The 19,476-nt window shown below is 36.9% G+C and overlaps 1 protein-coding gene across 2 annotated transcripts in view; it reads left to right on the top strand.

Annotated features, from left to right (window-relative positions):
• Positions 1 to 40: 40 nt before the first annotated feature.
• ppp1r37 (protein phosphatase 1, regulatory subunit 37) overlaps positions 41 to 19,476 on the top strand; it is a 41,726-nt gene continuing 22,290 nt past the window's right edge. The window contains exons 1-3 of one of the 2 annotated variants that reach the window (XM_039647500.2): positions 41 to 1,522; positions 16,581 to 16,678; positions 16,923 to 16,967. In XM_039647500.2, coding sequence (XP_039503434.2) covers positions 910 to 1,522; positions 16,581 to 16,678; positions 16,923 to 16,967 — 756 coding nt within the window. In that variant the 5' untranslated portion in view covers positions 41 to 909. The remainder of the gene's footprint in view (positions 1,523 to 16,580; positions 16,679 to 16,922; positions 16,968 to 19,476) is intronic. The other variant, XM_039647502.2, reaches the window with a different exon arrangement.

Here is a 19,476-nt window from a genome sequence, read left to right as displayed (position 1 = left end):
TCCAACCGGGGTGATGATGACGTATCTCCGAACAGTCAACAGACACACATACCCAGTCGGTCCGGACTGTAGCTTCAACGGGGCCAATATTTTCTCTTTTTCTGCTTGTCTGTGCGTTTTGGCGATGTGAAAAGCATCGTTCCATCAAGGCGGCCGGTATAGAGTGTTTAAACGGAGTAAACGAGTCCGTTCGTGGCGGTTTTTGGGGATGAGCGTGCGCTCCGGACTGTGACGCCTGTGTTTATTCGTGTTCACTGCGACACAGAAAGTGACAGTGCAGGATTCCTCGTCTTGACAGCTTAAAAACACGACTGGAGCGTTAAAACATTTAGATGATTGACCTAAGGAGTCCGTTTTAGTACTTTATTCGTCTTGGTGTAGGACAGCAGGCCAGTCGAGAAAGCCTGGACTTCATCAGCATAATATTCATCATCCCACGGCTTGTTTATACTTGCTTTAAATGCAAAGTTATCAGTGCTTAACTTATTCTTCAACGCGTTGAGAAGAAATTAACAGTATTAATGGTGCACAGGGACGTTATAAATACAATGTTTGCTTATAATGTTATCATGAATTGCATTTGAGACTTTAAATGCGGCTGAACCTGATTCAATTTGAATGTGAAAGATGTTGTAGGTGTTTACCACTTTGATTAGAGCACATCATTTGACATATATACTGATTTGCCTTTTGCACTAGACCACAGCGATGCATTTTAGGTGCATAAATAAGACAAGTATAAAAACAAGCGCTTCTATGATGTGAACTTTTAGTTAGTGATGCACTCACTAAGCAGATCTTGAACGGTTTTCTCTGGAATTGAACTGCATTGTAGGTGTGTGAGGGAACTTCTATCGTTTTTAGTGTTCGACAGGCAGTGGCGTGCTCCAGCTCCCTGGAAATGAGAAGATGAATTGCGAGGATCAAGCTGGAGATTTTTGCAATGCTATAGATTTGTGCAATGTCCCTGACAACACTACATCACCAGAGATCCTTCCCCGTGACACGTTGGATGGAGACCAAGGGGAACGGGACGCTGCCGTCCTGGCCAGGTTAAAAGACATCCATTTAAAGGATGATGCTTCCACAGAGCTCAAAGCACCGCATAGTAAAAACAATGGATCCATTGCAGTATCCGCAGACCCCTTTAATGGTTCTGCGGGTGACCTCCAACAGAGTTTAAGCCAGTTTGAGGAACCGCCAGTGATCAACTGTTCTGTTGGAGATGGTGGTGATGATGGGGAGATGGATATTGGAGTCGATTTAAGTCTCGACGAAAATGGCGTTTTAGAGGTCGAACCAGCGGCCAACACTCAACCCGAGGAAAGTGCCTCTAGTGTCAACTCTCAAATATCCGTCATAGAACTGCATTCGCAGGAACGTAGGGACGACGACGCGCCAGTCTCGGCTACAACACCGGACGACGGAGTTGGGATTAAGCACGGGTCAAAGAGAGTGACCTTTCCATCAGACGAGGACATCGTCTCTGGTGCCGTTGAGCCGAAGGACCCTTGGAGACACGGTGAGTGGATCTTTAAACCGTCAATCCAAGTCTGATGTTTGTGCATATCCCATTGGAATCTGAACCTATTTAGCTAATGTGACACAAAAATCACATTGCATGGTTTGAAATCCTACTCGAATATAATCCGTTTCAGCCTGTCTTTACCAGCCGCTGCAAGTCGACCGTTTCCACACACCTAATAAAGCTGCCTGCCAACATTTCTGCTTTATTAGACGTAGAAAGTTGCAAACCCATTCGTGTTTTAGGCCTCATTGTCATAGAAGTGCCACGGTGAACACACACACACATCAGACTGTGATACACAGATCTTTGAGATTAGATTCCAATCAGATTTTGACATTTTGAACCCTTGCATCTCAAATCCAGAGTTCATCTCCTGCGGCTTGCATTGTTGCCTAAAAGGTTTGCGTAATTGTGCTCCGACTTTGCCAAGGCTTTGAACATGACTTCTGTTACCTGTCATGCTCCGAGAAGAGAACGGTGGCTTTTTCCTGAAAGACTCCGTGATCCATGTGACATTTGATCCGTGAGTCCTCCAGGGTCATTCAACGGCTCTGTAACAACTGCAGAAAGCTTTTACGATCCGTCTCTGAGCCTCGGGCATCTGTCTGACTGATATGGAGAAACCTCTCTCGAACCCTTCCAGACGTTGCGTGAAGCTCATTCTGAGATCTCAGCATCTTGTAGACGGAGTAGCGTTTCATCTCTTGGAAAACACGATGACCTTGCATTGTTTGGTTTGATTGGCTGCAGTGTGTTTGAGCCAGCAAAAATATAACCGCTTTATTCTTTGCTTTCTAGGCCACAGATATGTGAGGTGTGTCTCTGTTTACCCTGCAGGGAATCTCCTTTGCGTATCGCACTGGTCAGTGTGTCTGTGGAAATTCGACAATTAAAACAACAAAGCCGTCGAGACACAATGTATCTTTGTATCAGTGTTTTGACTGACAGCTGCTGTTTGTTTGCTGAGGCTAGTTGTCGCATTATAGGAAGTTGGAAAGTTCAGCATATTTAACAAATATGTGTTAGTGTACTTCGTTTAGCCTAGTTTTGATGTCGTAGTCATCTGTAGAAGTCTGTCAATTACATACATATAACCTAATGGTGAACAACATGCATTGATTTGCATATAAATATGAATATAGGCTTGGCTATCTGAACCTAAAGTGTTGTTTATGACTTGTTTTGCAATATAAATTATAGGCCTATTGCGAAAAATTACAAATACAATAATATATGCTATCATGAACGACACTTTTATAGTATTAATCTTGGTGAATGCAAACTTCTACATATTGACACATTTTTTTAACATTTCAGGTTGTTTAAATTAACATTTAAGGAGTAGTTCACTTTAAAAAAAAAAAACTTTTGCTGATAGTTAACTCACCCCCATGTCATCCAAGATGTCCATGTCTTTCTTTCTTCAGTCGAAAAGAAATTACAGTTTTTGATGAAAACATTCCAGGATTTTTCTCCATATAATGGACTTTAATGGGAACCAAACGGTTCAAGGTCCAAATGAGAGTTTCAGTGCAAACTGTTCAAAGTGCTTTAAACGATTCCAGACGATGAATAAGGGTCTTATCAAGCAAAACAATCGCTCATTTAAAAAAATAAAATAAAGTTTAAGTTTTATAAGCTCAAATGCTCGCCTTGCTGTGATGAGCGTTCGTGACTCTCCTGTTCAAACTCGTTCATCAAAATGAACGAATCTTTTTTCGTGTCATTTGGTTCATTCAATTAACGAAATGAACGAGTTGACTGGAAAAGATTTGTTCATTTTGATGAACGAGTTCGAACAGGAGAGTTCTTTTAGACCCTGAACCGTTTGGTTCCCATTGAAGTCCATTATATGGAGAAAAATCCTGGAATGTATTCATCAAAAACCTTAATTTCCTTTCGACTGAAGAAAGAAAGACATGGACGTCTTGGATGACATGGGGGTGAGTAAATTATCAGCAAAAGTTTTTTTTTTTAAAGTGAACTACTCCTTTAATCCATTATGATGAACGAACAATAGCCTATTCATTTGTTACCCTTTACAAATAAATTCTGTAAAAAATGTTTGCTGTTAGTCCATGAGACGAAATGCATTAAGCAAGTTGAACAACTGTTACGTAACGTTGTTGCATGTATATTAAAGGCCTGACATCGTTTGAAAGATCATTAGTAGTGTTTACTAATTTAAAGCAAAGGCATTGTGTAATTTGGTATCTTAGTGTTCATAAAAACCATCAAGACCAGTGTGCATTTTAAAGCATCTCTAGGTGCAGTTATCCAGGATATTAGTGGTAATAGCCTGTAATGTTAAGGTATCTGACCCGCTAGCACAAAGGTTGCTGGTTAATTTCCAAGTAATGTTGTCCGTGGAGATTTCCTGCAATCCCGGTCCTGCTCCGCCACTATTATGACTTTGAGCAGAGAGCACAGTGTACTTGGTCGCTGTCCTTGCAAATATTGGACTTTGAGTAAATTGCAATGGAGTAACTATAGCTAGTTTAATTACTCATGTGAGTGAACCCTGATCGCATTAAAGCTGATCCAAGAACGCTAGCTTTTATATCACAGGTGTTGGCAGGTCTTATTTCACAGTCGCACATTGTTCTCTTTGTTGTTTAGGTATGAGGAAGTAGTTTGCGTCACATGACTGTACTGTACACTCTATAGTTTCCTTATATTCGGAGTTGAACTTCCCACTTTTGTGGCATGGTTTCCTACAGCCTTTCCTCTGACCCAGAGCTTTTGGACTCAGGGAAACACTAAGTGTTTGTGTGTCTCACATCATTGATTTCCTGAGATCTGAGTTGAAACCAAGCTGTGTGTTCTCTTTTATTTGTGTTTACAATGATGACTTAGTCCTCCTGTGGTGAAAATCAAGCTTTTAATCTTGTTTATATGTCTATGCGGTGCTTTAAGACAAACCATGTGTAAATTCATAAGTCAAAACATTTTCTGCTTAAAACTGCAGTGAACCAAACAAAGACAGCGGTTTGAAATCGCTGGTGTTTCTGACATCACAAACGACCTTGTAACCAATTTTTTAATGTTTCTGCAAGGATTTGCAGAATAAGAATGTCATTGCACTACTCTCCTGTGCATATGAAATAAAAGTTTAAATAAGAATTTGTTTATTTAACATATTTATTTAAACAACCCCCCATCCCCTGCACAATTGGGTAGTTTGTCCATTGGGTAGTTTGTCCATTGGGTAGTTTGTCCTTTGGGTCGTTGGTCCATTGGGTCGTTTTTCCTTTGGGTAGTTTTGTCCATTGGGTAGTTTGTCTATTTAGTTTGTCCTTTGGGTCGTTGGTCCATTGGCTAGTTTGTCCTTTGGGTAGTTTGTCCATTTGCTAGTTTGTCCTTTGGGTCGTTTGTCCTTTGGGTCGTTTGTCTTTTGGGTAGTTTGTCCATTTGCTAGTTTGTCCTTTGGGTCGTTTGTCCTTTGGGTCGTTGGTCCATTGGCTAGTTTGTCCTTTGGGCAGTTTGTCCATTGTGTAGTTTGTCCATTTGCTAGTTTGTCCTTTGGGTCGTTTGTCAATTGTGTATTTTGTCCTTTGGGTTGTTTGTCCATTGGGTAGTTTGTTCTTTGGGTAGTTTGTCCACTGTGTAGTTTGTCCATTGGGTAGTTTGTCCATTTGCTAGTTTGTCCTTTGGGTCGTTTGTCCTTTGGGTAGTTTGTCCTTTGAGTCGTTGGTCCATTGGGTAGTTTGTCCAATTGGGTAGTTTGTCCATTGGGTCTTTGGTCCATTGGGTAGTTACTGGTCCATTGGGTCGTTGGTCCATAACCCCCGAGGTGGTAAAAAAAACTGCCACGTTACGCCCTAGCAACTACCGCACCCATTTTGAGTTTCTACTGTTTAATTTTTTTATTCTTTTATAATCCGTTTTATGTTATGTGAAATAAAAGATAATATCTAGGCTAAAGCTATTAACTTTTTGAATCTAATCTTGTCCTGGGGGAGATTTGACACTTTTAAACACTAGTGATGGTTTCATTCAGGCCCTTTTTGATGTGTCTTCTCAGCTAGAGGGAAAGGGCGTGGGTGTGTTTTTCTCTCCCTCTCGACACACACACCGTGGCACTGCTGTGTGAATGACTTTGAGGTCCGCTGAAATGAGGTGGTGTGAAGATCTATTTTTGAACGTATCGCTCAGATGTTACTGACCCGTGGCGTCCCAGAGAGCCACAGCTCTGCGCCCCTCGTGCTGATCTCACGCTTGGGCTCAAACATCATTCAGTTTTTGAATTATACTTATCGCAAGAATACTTTGGTCAAGTTTGGAAAGCGTTTGGACTTTAGCCTGTTAACCAATTTATTTATTTTGCCTTGGTTTGTTCCATTCTAAAGTTTTTTACTTTTATCTAGAGTGTTATTAGCATGATGCTCTATCATTTCAGGGCACCTAAAAGGCTAATCAGACAAATTTGCTCTTTCCAAACAAAGAGAAGGTCAAGCCAATGAATTAAAGCATTTCCTCATGGTTATGAAAATATCCCATCCTTTTACCAACCCAAGCGATTGGCCTTCCTTTGTTATAAAAGTCTGACTTTCGTTGTCACTGCAACTTTATGGCAATAGCAATGAGTTCAAAGCGATGGGAGGAATAGAAGATTGCTTTCATTTTGTACGCTTTGCTTTGTTGGTCTGTGAGTTATTGGGAGGCTTACGGAGGAGATTGTTGTTTATGACAATCTCGTTTGGTCTGTGGTATTTGAACTTTGCGAGCAATTTTATGCTGAGTCTGAAACATTGGAGCTTTCTAGAACTTTTCAAGCTTTAATATTAAGATGTTTTTTGTTATTATTACAGTCACTTTATAAATGTCTTGGGAACTTTTTCCCATGCCTTCATTATTGTGACAACTGTTTTGCTCATAATAAAGGTCTTGCAAAAGTTTGTGTTCTTGTTTATCAAGGAAGGACATAACTTTGTCAGGAAGATCATGCTTTGAAGAGACATGTGATGTGTGAAGAAATCAGACCACTGTTGGACTTTATAGGCAAAACAAACGGACAACTGGAGACGGCCAATAGAAACCAGCACAGATTCGGCTACATAATAAGGAGCTTAAATTATTGTTATTATTATTAAATGTAATCTTGAACTGTAGTTTGGTGCAAGAATCGATGAAAAATGAATATGCTGTATCTGGAATTTTTATTTCTAGAAAATATTCACATCATTAAAATCGCACCGTGATGTCACTCTTTACATTGTCGTCGTCTTAGCGCTGGCTAGGCACAACTGCGGATTGGTATTAGCATTCAGCACATTTATAGGCGTTTAAAGATTTATATATGTTTTTCTTTACGTTCGGTTTCTCTATAAGGTAGGTGTAGATGTCAGGCCACTCAACCGAGGTAACGTAACGTTAATCCTGTCCATGCATTGAGTGAGCGTCTAAGTTATGCTACATAACATAATAACAATCGCGGTCCTGGACACAGTGACCTTACGCATTAAGATAAAATCTGATTTTCTCCAGTCATTGTTAAAAAACAAGCTAACAAAACTTGCTAGCGTTAGTGAAGCGGCCAGAGTCGTTCTGCCTCAACCTAAGCTCCGCCCACATAAAAACGTCACCATGTTTACTAACTGAAATGCGGTCTATTGGACAAATTTAGTGTATCTACAGGGTCAGAAGTGCCCACGCATTACCAAACCTAGCTTTCGTGCTACGTTTCGCCTCAGGCCTTCTGCTCAGAGGAAATGATCTTGGTTATGTCTAGGCTTGTTTGATGGGAAAGGAGGACAGTGTGCGAGTGTTTCTGTCTTATACCCTGAGGGGCTTGATTCTGTCTGCTGACAGCACCTCATGTTAATTGCCAACATTTAACTTTTGTTTACATGTCATCGTTATCAGACGGCAGTGCAGAGTTTTAGGAGCTGTCATTATCTTCGCTCTGAGGAAGACCAGTACTTTACCGTTTTGAAGTTTGAGCACTCACAGGATCTGTATAAACTGAGACCTACTTATCGTTCTGCCAGAAGGATTCACTTCTATAAACTTGTGTGATGTGCCGTCTTGATTAGTGGTTGACCAATATCGTTTTTTTTTTTTTTTTTGGTGGCCGCTGCCGATATATTAAAGAGCAGAGTGGGCGAAAGAAAGACAATGTAAATGATTTATATTTATTTATTTTATTTAATATTTAATCAATTAGAAATAAATAATTTGAAAATTAATTAAAATAACTCATTCATAAATTCTTGGCAACTTCTTGTTTCTGTGATCCTATTACAGTATATTTCTCACAAAGAAAAGAAATTATTAAAAGGAAGTAAACACTGTAACCAACAGGATTCTTCAAATATAGACAAGGTAACACTAATTTTACACACAGCACAGTGAAAATGACATGAATATTATTTAATAATATTTTTAAGCGTCAAAGTAGTAGTTGCGTATGCGGTTAATAGTGGGACCGATAAGTCTCTGCCTTTGCAATATATTGGTCGGCCACTAGTCTTGATCTCTCAAAAGCCTGGGGAAATGCATGCTATAATTTTGTTGTACAATGACAAAAGCATTCTGCTTCTGAGAAGTTGGACTATTTTAAAATTGACATGCCAATTTTGCGTTTAAATCTAAAAATGTAGTAATTATGGAAAGATTTTCAAGGAGGACTTTGTTACTCTAAACTTTAAACAATTCCAATATATTCAGTGTCTAGGTTGTTTTATAGCATTTGCATGCATGTATCCCTTTTTTATTTTGAGTAGCTTTGATGTTGAAAATTTTGAATATTTTAGTAGCGTTAACTTGAAGTATTTATAGGATTTGTATTTTGTGTGTGTGTGTGTGATTTGAGCTGTATCAAAATGGTCTCTGGCTTTGTTGCCTCAATTATTAATCTTTTACAAACAAAAATATATATTACACAGTTAGCTACAAGCTACAAATCTATTTTTTTACCGCTAGGGGTCGCTAACCTCTTACAATAACAAAGGCCTATATTGATGACGCAGTGAATAAGCGGAATCATAGAACTTGCGGTCATGCAGATGGATCTAATAATGTTTATGGATGAGTAAGTACATTGATGTTTTTAACATAATGAAACAGGGTGTGATTACATTGTGTTTACATAATATATGTGTGTGTAGTGTGTATAATTTATTTGTATATTTAAATACCCACACATGCATGTATATATTTAAGAAAAATGTGTTATTAATATATCAAATATTTATATATAATATTAATTGTGAATAAATATATATATATATATATAAAATATATACATGCACATATTTCTTAAATATATACATGCATGTGTGGGTATTTAAATATACAAATTAATTATACACACTACACACATATATTATGTAAACACAAACTTTTATTTTTGATGAGATTAATCGCGATTAATCGTTGCCCATCCCTATAACATTTCATCATGTTGAGCTATATAAAATTGATTCGTTTTGCTCACCTGTCTAATAAACTATGTAAGAGTGGACGCCACTCAGTGGCGTCTCTTTCACATCCAAGTTAGTGGACGTGGAGCTCGCGGCATCTCGAAAACGCCACACCGATATTGATCCTCGTTTTATTTCTCCCTTTGTCCCAAAGTCTGCTTGCCATAATCCATAATATTTGAACCAAACAACAACAGCGTGAGCGCGCCGCTAGACGTAACGCAGTTGTCCACATCTGTCGCCATGGTTACAACGGGAGTACTAGCGGAAACCAGGGATAACGCGGATATTACGTCATTGACATATGACAAGGGACGGGCACTATTTAAAATTGTGAATTTATCTGAATTTACAAATTCTTGGAAACATTTAGGATAATGTAAGCACACAAGTGAAAGAAATATATAACACTGTGCAAGTGGTTTTTGGATATTTTGAAACAAAATAATTTTGTACCTTTAATATTCAGAAGCTTCAGGGCAGGGAAGTAGACTATTCCCGAGGATTTCAGGGATGTATTTCACAGGAAAGAGCCACAGTTCATTTACACTGGCAATTGATACTCTGTGGTTTGCTTTAATCGCTTGCTCCAGGACAAGCTTTTTGTGTTGTAATTGTCATCAAGATGCATTTAACATTCCTGTCAATGACCTTCAAAACCATAGGGTTTGGTGTAAATGTACTGATTTTGTTGAACCGGATCATATTTCCTAATCCAAGTGATCGAAACAGCTCATAAAGTAGAAGGTATTCATAACGCCTTTACGATTTACAAGCTCTTCCAGTTCTTTAATGTTAGCTGCTTTTACATCAGCGCTGTACTTGCAAGTGCGTTTGAATGGATTGGATTAGTGTGGTGGTGGTGTTTAAAGAGATTGGCAAAGAATTTAGTTTTACTTCCTTTTTGAATTGTGCTATGAAATGTTCCTAAACTTTAGAGCTCATATTGTTTTGTGTCACTGATGTAATGTTTTGCATTATTTCAGATTACTAAAGTTACTCTATGTAATTTTGTATCTGTACAGAGGTAAAGGGAAGTGGAAATGTGGAGATCATTAACTGCAGATCTGGTGTGATTTGTACAAAAACATACGATTATTGGACAAAAGTAAGCGTGAAGGTGCACCCCTAAACATACCCGCAGATCGTATGAAAACATACGAATTATCCATCAATTCGCCAAAACTTAAAATAGTTAAATTGCCATGAGATTGTGTTGGTTGTACAGTATCATGAAATATAAATAAAGTGCTTGATCACACAAAGCTTATCAGAAACAGTGATCAAAGTTTGAATGTTTTAGATGTTCAATCTCGATATATTCCTGTGTAATAATCCTCACATCGTCAGTGGAAAGCACAGCAGTTTCAGCGGCTGGATGAGGCGATCACAGCACTAAAAATATCAACTTTTTTTCGAAAACTTTGTTTCAGATGAAGCAGCATTTACTGCTGATCACACAAAACGCATCTCAGACTTTGCCAAATCGCGTTTTAAATTAAATTTCTCTCTTATTTTAGGGATATTTAACCACCTTTCTAATGCAAGGTGAAGATGCATGAAGTCAGTTGACGCGTCTTCTTTCAGATATAGAAATGCAGTATATAAATGCAGCTTGTTATTTACTGTATTTAAATTAAATCAGCTTTGAATCAGCCATTGGCATCATTCATCAAAAACTCTTAGTTACTAACATTCTGCAAATATTAGGGATGCTCCGATCGATCGGCCGGAGATCGGTATCGGCTGATAATAACATTTTATGATTCGATCGGTACTCGCTAACTTGGCCGATCTTACGAACTTATCGCGATTTGAAACCGATGACGTCAACGCGTGAGAGGAAGTATGATGCGTGGGGACTTAAATTATTTGGCACGCAGTCATGTCTTCGCAGGTGTGGAACTACTACGATGTTTCGGGGAAAAAAAATGAAATATTCGCTATTTGCTGTTTATTTTCCAAAGAAATCTCACGTGGAGGAGCATTGTCCAAAACATTTAATACAACGAACCTGATTTGTCACTTAAGAACGAGCCACCGCGAGACGTTTGGCGAATATGAAAAACTGCCAACTGCAAAAAAGGCAAAATTTATTTTGTCCTGCTCAGACTTGTATTGGACGATGTTAAAATTACATCAAACTTCTCCATTTTAGGAGACTAAATGTTTATTTTGTCCTCCACAGTATAGGACAATGTTTAAATAAACCTTATGGGCTGCATTAAACTGTTCCATTTTGTTTATTTGTCTTATCAAAGTCAATTAAGCATCGGAATCGGTATCGGTAATCGGTATCACCATGACAAGAAATCGGTACTCGGTATCGGCTGCAAAAATCCTGATCGGATCATCCCTAGCAAATATATTTTTTATCTCACTGAAGAAAGTAAGTCATAGGTTAGGAATGACATGAGAACGGGTAAATTAAAGAATTTTGGTGAAATATCCCTTTAAACTCTCATGTTTCTGCACGTTTTGCTGGGTCTGTGTACTGCGGTACCAGTCTCTGTGCATTGATCAAGGGGTAAAGAGTTTCAATCTGAAGAAGCAGTCTTTAATTTACCCGTCTGGCCAGCTCAGCAACACACTCCAGTAAGTGTTCTCCAACGGCCCTGTTGGAACGACGCCATTCAGAGGAATGCAAACCACAGGTCTGTTTGCTGATAGACAGTTCTTCATTAATTCATATATATACGTAGTGGATGTACCATTAGGAACCGAGATACTGTGATGCTTTAGTGTTGTGGTTAATCTATATCACCGCAATGCCGTGTTGAAATCGGACCACTGTGCAGATCTGTGTACCTTTTGAATCTGGAAGTGGTAGACAACATACACACACCCACAATCATGGTTTGATGTTTTTTAAGGTTATGAAATCTACCCAGATGGCGTGTCCAAATAGCTGTGCAAATTTGTTAAAAAGACGATGGCTGCACTTGAAAAACATGCATGCTTTTCTCCTCTTTAAAGGACACTTCATGATGATGACTAAATTATTTAATCTAATGACATTTGCTGCTCTGCCTTCTGTGAAATTACTGGAGGAGTCAGCTGTCATGTAGTCAACACGTGAAATGAAATGGCATTTATCTGCGTGCAGTTGGAATGCTTTCTCTATCTGGGAACGTTTACCCATGCTGAGACACTCTCCAAGCTAATGCTTTTCCAAGGACATGCTGTACACAGAGTACATGGAGACTCTGCCCAGTCTGACACAGCATAGGACTAGTCTTCCCTGCATACAGTACGAATTAAATGTAGATTAATCCTTATTAATAGGGATGCACCGAAATAAAAAAAATTGGGCTGAAACCGGAAATTCTGGTTAATTTTTGTATTACTATTAGACTTTTTAATTAAATTCAGAACTTTTTTTTTCCACTTTGAGTTTTTATTGGAATTTTATGACAACACCAAATAAAACAAAAAAGGGAAAATAATAAAAAGAAAATAACTAAACATACAATAAATAAAATTAAATTCAGAACTTTTAATGCATATGAATATAAAAAATGCAGGCCAATAAAATAAAATAACCACACTTTATTTAAAGGATCACACCAAACTTGGCCATAAAATATATTCAAATAATATTAGATATCAATATATTATTCTTCGTTCAGTTCTAGTGTTGTCACGATACCAAAATTATTGTTTCGATACCGATACCAAGTCAAGAATTGCGATTTCGGTACTTTTCCCGAAAAGGAAAGTATTACAAGGCGTTTTATATGCACTCACATAGCCTATAAATCATTTTAGCTGATGTTTTGTAGGCTTTATTTTAGCAGCTTGCAAATTATTTATGCTACCTGTGAAAATAGGGGGGGGGGGGGAGTTGTACACCTAATACAAAAATAAATAAAATATCTCTAACTAGCAGATAATTCATTTAGTTTGTTATGAAATAAAATAAGAGATCTAGCTCTATAATCTGTTGTTTTTTTAAATCAAGCGCAGCGCTCTTTTTCGCTGCTTTCAGTTACAGTATCTTTTGCGGCTCGCGCAGTCGCGCACCATCTTCACTCGGACGCGCGCTTCAGTCTTGCAAAGTACAACTATCAGACCGGCCCTCGCGGCCTCGAAGCGCTACCGGCTACCGCGTATGAAATACGTCTCTTACAAATCTGGAACGCGGCCATTCATAAAAGTATCGATATTCGATACTAATAAATGTAGGTATCGTGAGGTTTTTCATTTCCGCGAATCGCGATACTTTTGAAGCATCAGTGCAACTCTATTCAGTTCCATGCAACAGAATCAGATTCAGCAGATTTATTTTTTGACCAATTATCACAATAAAGTAGTATTGCATTTTACAATAGTTTTAATAGTTGACCAAAAGTTAGTCGACGAGAAGAGAATTAGTCGATCAAGATTTTAATAGTTGGTTAGCCGCAGAGAAAGTGACTAATGCTGAGTCCTGATGGTAATTACCGTGTGTTGGGGAATAAATCCAAACGTTCGCCTATCATCCATCAACATGGCTTATTATTTGAAACAAGTTAGTAGTAATAACTAGAGCCAGACCGATAAAGGATTTTGAAGGCCGATACCGATACAAATATTTGTTGGTTTTAAAATCCGGTATTCCGATATATCGGCCGATATTATTATTTCAGAAACGCGCAACAAAATATTAACAGATTTCCCTAACATTAGTTATTTATATATGAGTTTTAATTAAAATAATATGATGATGCATTTTAAAAAGAAACTTGTTTTTATTGTCACAACAGAATGGAGGAACATCAAAATATATTAAAGTTCTGATACATAAAATAATAATTAGCCCCTACATTGCCTTATAGTTATAAGTTACCTCATAATTACAATGTCAGCTTGCTTATCCCTTTACCTGCACTTTTTGACAACACTCATGACATGGTTGAAGCGTGATTCGTCCGTTTTTATTTTATTTTTTAATTGTAACATTATAACTGCTGATACCGATATTTTAGAAAATGCCGATATATCGGTCTGGCTCTAATAGTACCTTTACATGTGCTTTCTCTGACGTTAACCTAGATAAGGTTTTGCTATTTAAGTATTGCTGAAACTCCAGAAGAAGTTCCTGCGCTCCGCTCATGAAGAATGAGCCATTGGAAATCGTTTAGAGCCGACTTTAGTTTAATTAGACTGCCTGAGGAGAAGATAAAAGACACACGATGCACTCTTAGCTGAATCGTCTCATTCATTCATGTATTCATTTTTATTTATAGCCGTGTGAAGTGACTGGTCATGATTAGTCTGCAGCTTTTTACATGACTAGGACCGCGTCCAAACGGGTAATTATCATTAGAGTCATCAACCAGCACATCATCACATGGTCACTGTGTGTGTGTGTGTGTGTGTGTGTGTGTGTGTGTGCACAAAAACAATAACACAGACTATAACACTATGACTCTGTGAGTCTTTTTCTTGAAGTCAGTGTTTTTACATCTTGTAAGGAAGATTTCAGCCTAATGACTAATATTTTCAACATCAATATTTCAACCTAATGACCTCATGTTCAATAATTAGGGATAATTTCAAGGCATTTTCAATGATTCAAGTTTCACATCTAAATGGCATCAAGGTATCAACAAGTGCATGGTCTCAACTCATAGAAATCCTTTCAAATTTTGAAGAAAATTTAATTTTTCTTGATGTGAAGTGTATATAAGAGATCATGAAATCAAGTTTGGGCTTGTTCACAATCATGTGAACTGTATCTGGGCCAAATACGGTGTTTCACTGAACATAAAAACTATTTGCTACTTAAAGGCCACAAAGCATAAAATAATTATACATTGAATAAGTAAGAAGATCAGCACTGTTCCAGCTGTTCCTGTTTTATGCCACATAGATCAAGACCTGTCAATCTGAGCGATTAATTCAAGCACACTACAGCTGTAAAACACTGTCCATTTGGTCTCTGTACACCTACCCACAGGAGATCCAGTTTCCATTGTTTGAAGATTAGTTGGAAAACACTGCGTCATGAAATAGAGGTCATTTCCCCTCAGTCTAGGGGTCGTTTGTACTGAAGAAATGCTGTAAAATCACTGAAGAATGCTTGAACAGAAACACAAAATTGACTTTTCCTCTTGAACCTTCATTCCTGCAAAGCTTACATTTGTGGTTGTTTACTGTAAACATGTTCCCTGTTCATTTATACACACAGATGTATGTGGTAACCAACAGTATAGCACATAAACATGGTGAAAATAAACCAGAATTTGAACTTTTGTGTCACTTTGGTCCGTAGTCGTCTAGTCAACTGTAATGTTCTGCCGTGACACTGAAGCTTGACGTCGACTAGTCGCTGATCATGGCCTATAGAGGGCGCAACAGGATAAGAAATCTTTCTTATTCTGTTGTTCGAAACGTTCACTTTTACACTTCGTTTCGTTTCCAAAAAGTGGCAAGGAGTGCGCTCCATAAGATAAAGTATGTTCGATTATATCTCAATGCTCAATGTATCGGGTGAATGCACGTTTTAAACGGCTTATTATACACTAATTAATCACTGTTCTAAACTAATGCGCTGCCGCATTGTTGCAAGAAATCGCAATACTGAGCTCACTATGTGATACTATTGTGATATTTTAAGCCAAACGAACACACTTTTTTATATTATTATTAAAATGATATTTTATTATTATCAGGACTCACAAATATTCCTTCACTGCGTTATTATGCATTATATTCAACATTATATATAGTAGTTGTATGTAGTATTGTAACAAGTCCTTAAACTTTAATTTTGTCCTCACGCTTGGATCTACACAGACAAAACCATGCGTCTCTCCTGCTATTAATGCACTATACATTTAAGAATAAACCACCATAAACGCTTTAAATAATCATATTACTAAAACTGAATGTGATTTGGTGATTTAAATTATGTTTGCGCTTTCACTTTTTTCACTAATTGGCGATTTCCGAACTGTAAATGATTAGTTCATCCAAAAATTTAAATTCTGCATTTGAAGAGTTCAGATGCAAAAGCCTCTAAATGCCATTTGAAATTTTCTTCTTTAATGATGATTTTTATCAAACTTGTATATTTAAGTTCAGTAATTTCACTTAAATAACAATTAATAGGTAATTATTATTGCCATTTAAGTGAAATTTCTGAACTTAAATATACAAGCTTGATAAAAATCATCATTAAAGAAGAAAATTTCAAATGGCATTTAGAGGCTTTTGCATCTGAACTCTTCATTTACTCTCTGCCATGTTGTTTTTGTTCACCATGCAAGCAAGCATATTCTGCTGTCTCCTAATTATGATCCCAAATAGATAAACATTGAGTCTGCTCTGTAAATTACTTAAAAAAAAAAATAAATATATATATATATATATATATATATATATATATATATATTTTTTTTTTATTATTATTCTTTTCTCTGATATCTGCCTACAATGTTAAAGTTGTTTTGTGCCAAAACGGTTGTAGACCTTTGCAGGTCTTTATATTCCACACTGCAAACAGTTGTTTTGTGCCCAAACTTTAATTTAATGCTGTGAAGAAATAGTTTAATCTGTTTTTATTTGTTTCCCTTTGATGATGATTTGTTGCATACCCTGTATGTGACCTCTGACCTTGTCTTGGTGTATTCTTGTCTCTGCAGCCCAGAATGTGACGGTGGAGGAGATTCTCAATGCCTACAGACAAGCATGCCAGAAGCTCAACTGCAAACCAATCCCAAAAGTGCTCAAACAGATACAGGTAAACACACCTCTGGGAATTCCTTAAACATTCGTTCAAGTCCTCTTCGAAGTCATAAAGCTTTGCATTCACACCTGGGACACCTTTTTCCCATTAAGAGGCAATATTTGCTTTGCAATATTTGATTACCATATTATATGTATCTGTGTTGTTTTTATGTCAAATAGTTACATTTCTTCAACCAGTTACTTTAATCAGTCAGAATACTATTGATTGTTACCAATTTTATCAACATGAACAAAAGACATCTTTATACTGCAAAGGTGGAACAGAAGCTGCATCTGACATGGTATGTTTATTCACACAGACAGTATAATGCTGATCCATTTACACAACAATTGCACAATGTTAATAGCCTACATAAAGTATATAAATGATAAAACAGGAATTCATTACAGGGCAGAACTGCAATATTATTACATCATTATTGCAGATTATTGCTCTTGATGTTGTAATAATGATTATTATATTCATGTTGATTAATATAATACATAAAACAAATGTGTGTTGAAATGGCTCAGAGAAAAGTTTAGAACTATGAATTAATTTATTGATTTTTAATTCAAATTTTTTTTCAAAAAAATAAATAAATAATAATAAATAAAATAAAAAATAAAAGTTTGTGTTTACATAATATATGTGGGTGAAACTTTGGTGGGTAAAACTTTTGCTGATAATTTACTCACCCCCTTGTCATCCAAGATGTCCATGTCTTTCTTTCTTCAGTCGAAAAGAAATGAAGGTTTTTGATGAAAACATTCCAGGATTTTTCTCCATATAATGGACTTCAATGGGAACCAAACGGTTCAAGGTCCAAAAGACAGTTTCAGTGCAAACTGTTCAAAGGGCTTTAAACGACACCAGACGATGAATAAGGGTCTTATCAAGCGAAACGATCGCTCATTTAATGAACAAAATTAACAAATCTTTTTCCGAGTCAATTCGTTCGTTGAATGAACCAAACGATTCGGAAAAAGATTCGTTCATTTTGATGAGCGAGTTCGAACAGGAGAGTCACGAACGCTCATCACAGAACAGAGCAAGGTGAGCATTTGTGCTTATAAAACTTAAACTTTGTTTTTTATTTATTAAATGAGTGATCGTTTCGCTTGATAAGACCCTTATTCATCGTCTGGAATGGTTTAAAGCCCTTTGAACAGTTTGCACTGAAACTGTCTTTTGGACCTTGAACCGTTTGGACCCCATTGAAGTCCATTATATGGAGAAAAATCCTGGAATGTTTTCATCAAAAACCTTAATTTCTTTCTGACTGAAGAAAGAAAGACATAGACATCTTGGATGACATGAGGGCGAGTAAATTATCAGTAAAAGTGTTTTTTTTTTAAAGTGAACTACTCCTTTAATAATCTCTATTGTGTCCCTAGTTGGCCCGTCGCGCTGGATTACATTTGTACTCTGATCACAAACATATAACCTCACTAACCTCTGGCGTCGGGCCAGTCACATGCCTCCTGACTCCCTCTGGCTGCTGCTCGCTTACTGAACGCCTCGTATAGGCACAGCGTTGTAAACGTACCATACTGAGTCAACAAACGTTCATTTCTGCCTGTCCTGATGACACACTGATGACCCAGTCAAATTCTGGGTGATTTGCATGTAGCGTTATAATGGTTTGGTCAGAGCTCAACAGGATTGTGCCTGTTTTTTTTTTTTTTTTTTTGTCAGTTAATGTTCAACTACTAGACTTCCTATAACAATAAGCAATTATGCATGTAATTACTAATGTTATGATTTTCAAAGGTTCAAATTTGACGTTACTACAAGAGTCTTAATGGCTCTGCAGCAACAACAACAAATAATAAACAGGTCATGAAAAGCAAATTATGACACTTGTTAGGGAATAATAAAACTTGATAATAAATCCATGTTAACCCTAAAACCGCATTTTGGACAAATGTGGGCAAAATAGTTTGATTTATTTTTAAAAAATACTTCCCTTGATCTGAGCGGTACAAGACTTGGCTACTTTTCCTAAGTTTGCCTCCTGAACACACACAATTTTTTTTGACTCAATTCTACAATGTTAAGTGGGTGACAAAACCTCCTTAATCTTGTATTTGGGTCAAAAATGGGCACCCATAGAAATGAATGGGAAAAACTGTAATTTAGAGCATTCTAAAATAAGCCAAAATAAGACACCAGGTGACAGCAAAGTCACTTCATCTTTAGGTTTTAGCTCTAAGAACTTATTAGAATGATATTTTAATGTAGTAAAAATAAAACATAAAAATAAGCATAATTTACACAGAAAATATGGTACTTTTTGAAGTAAATAAATTCAAAAATACCCCCAAAATAAATAAACAACACCATAAATATAGGATAGACAAAACTTTATCGAAGACAGTGATATAATATTTATAATAAATACAAATTAGGATCACACCTGAGTCCTCAATTACAGGATTAAGGGCTATAAAGTGAATACGGTTTGAGGGTTTATACTTTTAGCCCTTTTGTTTATATATATATATATTAATCATTTTACGTTTTACACAGAAAAAAAACCACAGTGATGCAAGATAAAATATGAAATTAAGAATAAATAATCTGAGAATTTCCAATTTCAACACCAATTGAAATAAATTAATTTAATTAAATTGATTTAAACTTATAACTCATGGTTGCCCAAAAACGGTCCAAATTGATGAAACCTGCTGTTGCGTAACTTTCACTTTGAGATGAAAAGATAAATGTTGCACACTGCAAAGGTTAATCGATAGGCATATCCAAACGGACCTGAATGCATGATGAGAAAATAGACGGGGTGATTTTTA

This window comes from Pimephales promelas, chromosome 10 (assembly GCF_988280905.1).
Source record: "Pimephales promelas chromosome 10, fPimPro1.hap1.1, whole genome shotgun sequence".
NCBI classification, from domain to species: domain Eukaryota; kingdom Metazoa; phylum Chordata; class Actinopteri; order Cypriniformes; family Leuciscidae; genus Pimephales; species Pimephales promelas.
Note: the sequence above shows the minus strand (reverse complement) of the source record. Positions and strands in the feature narration are given on the sequence as shown.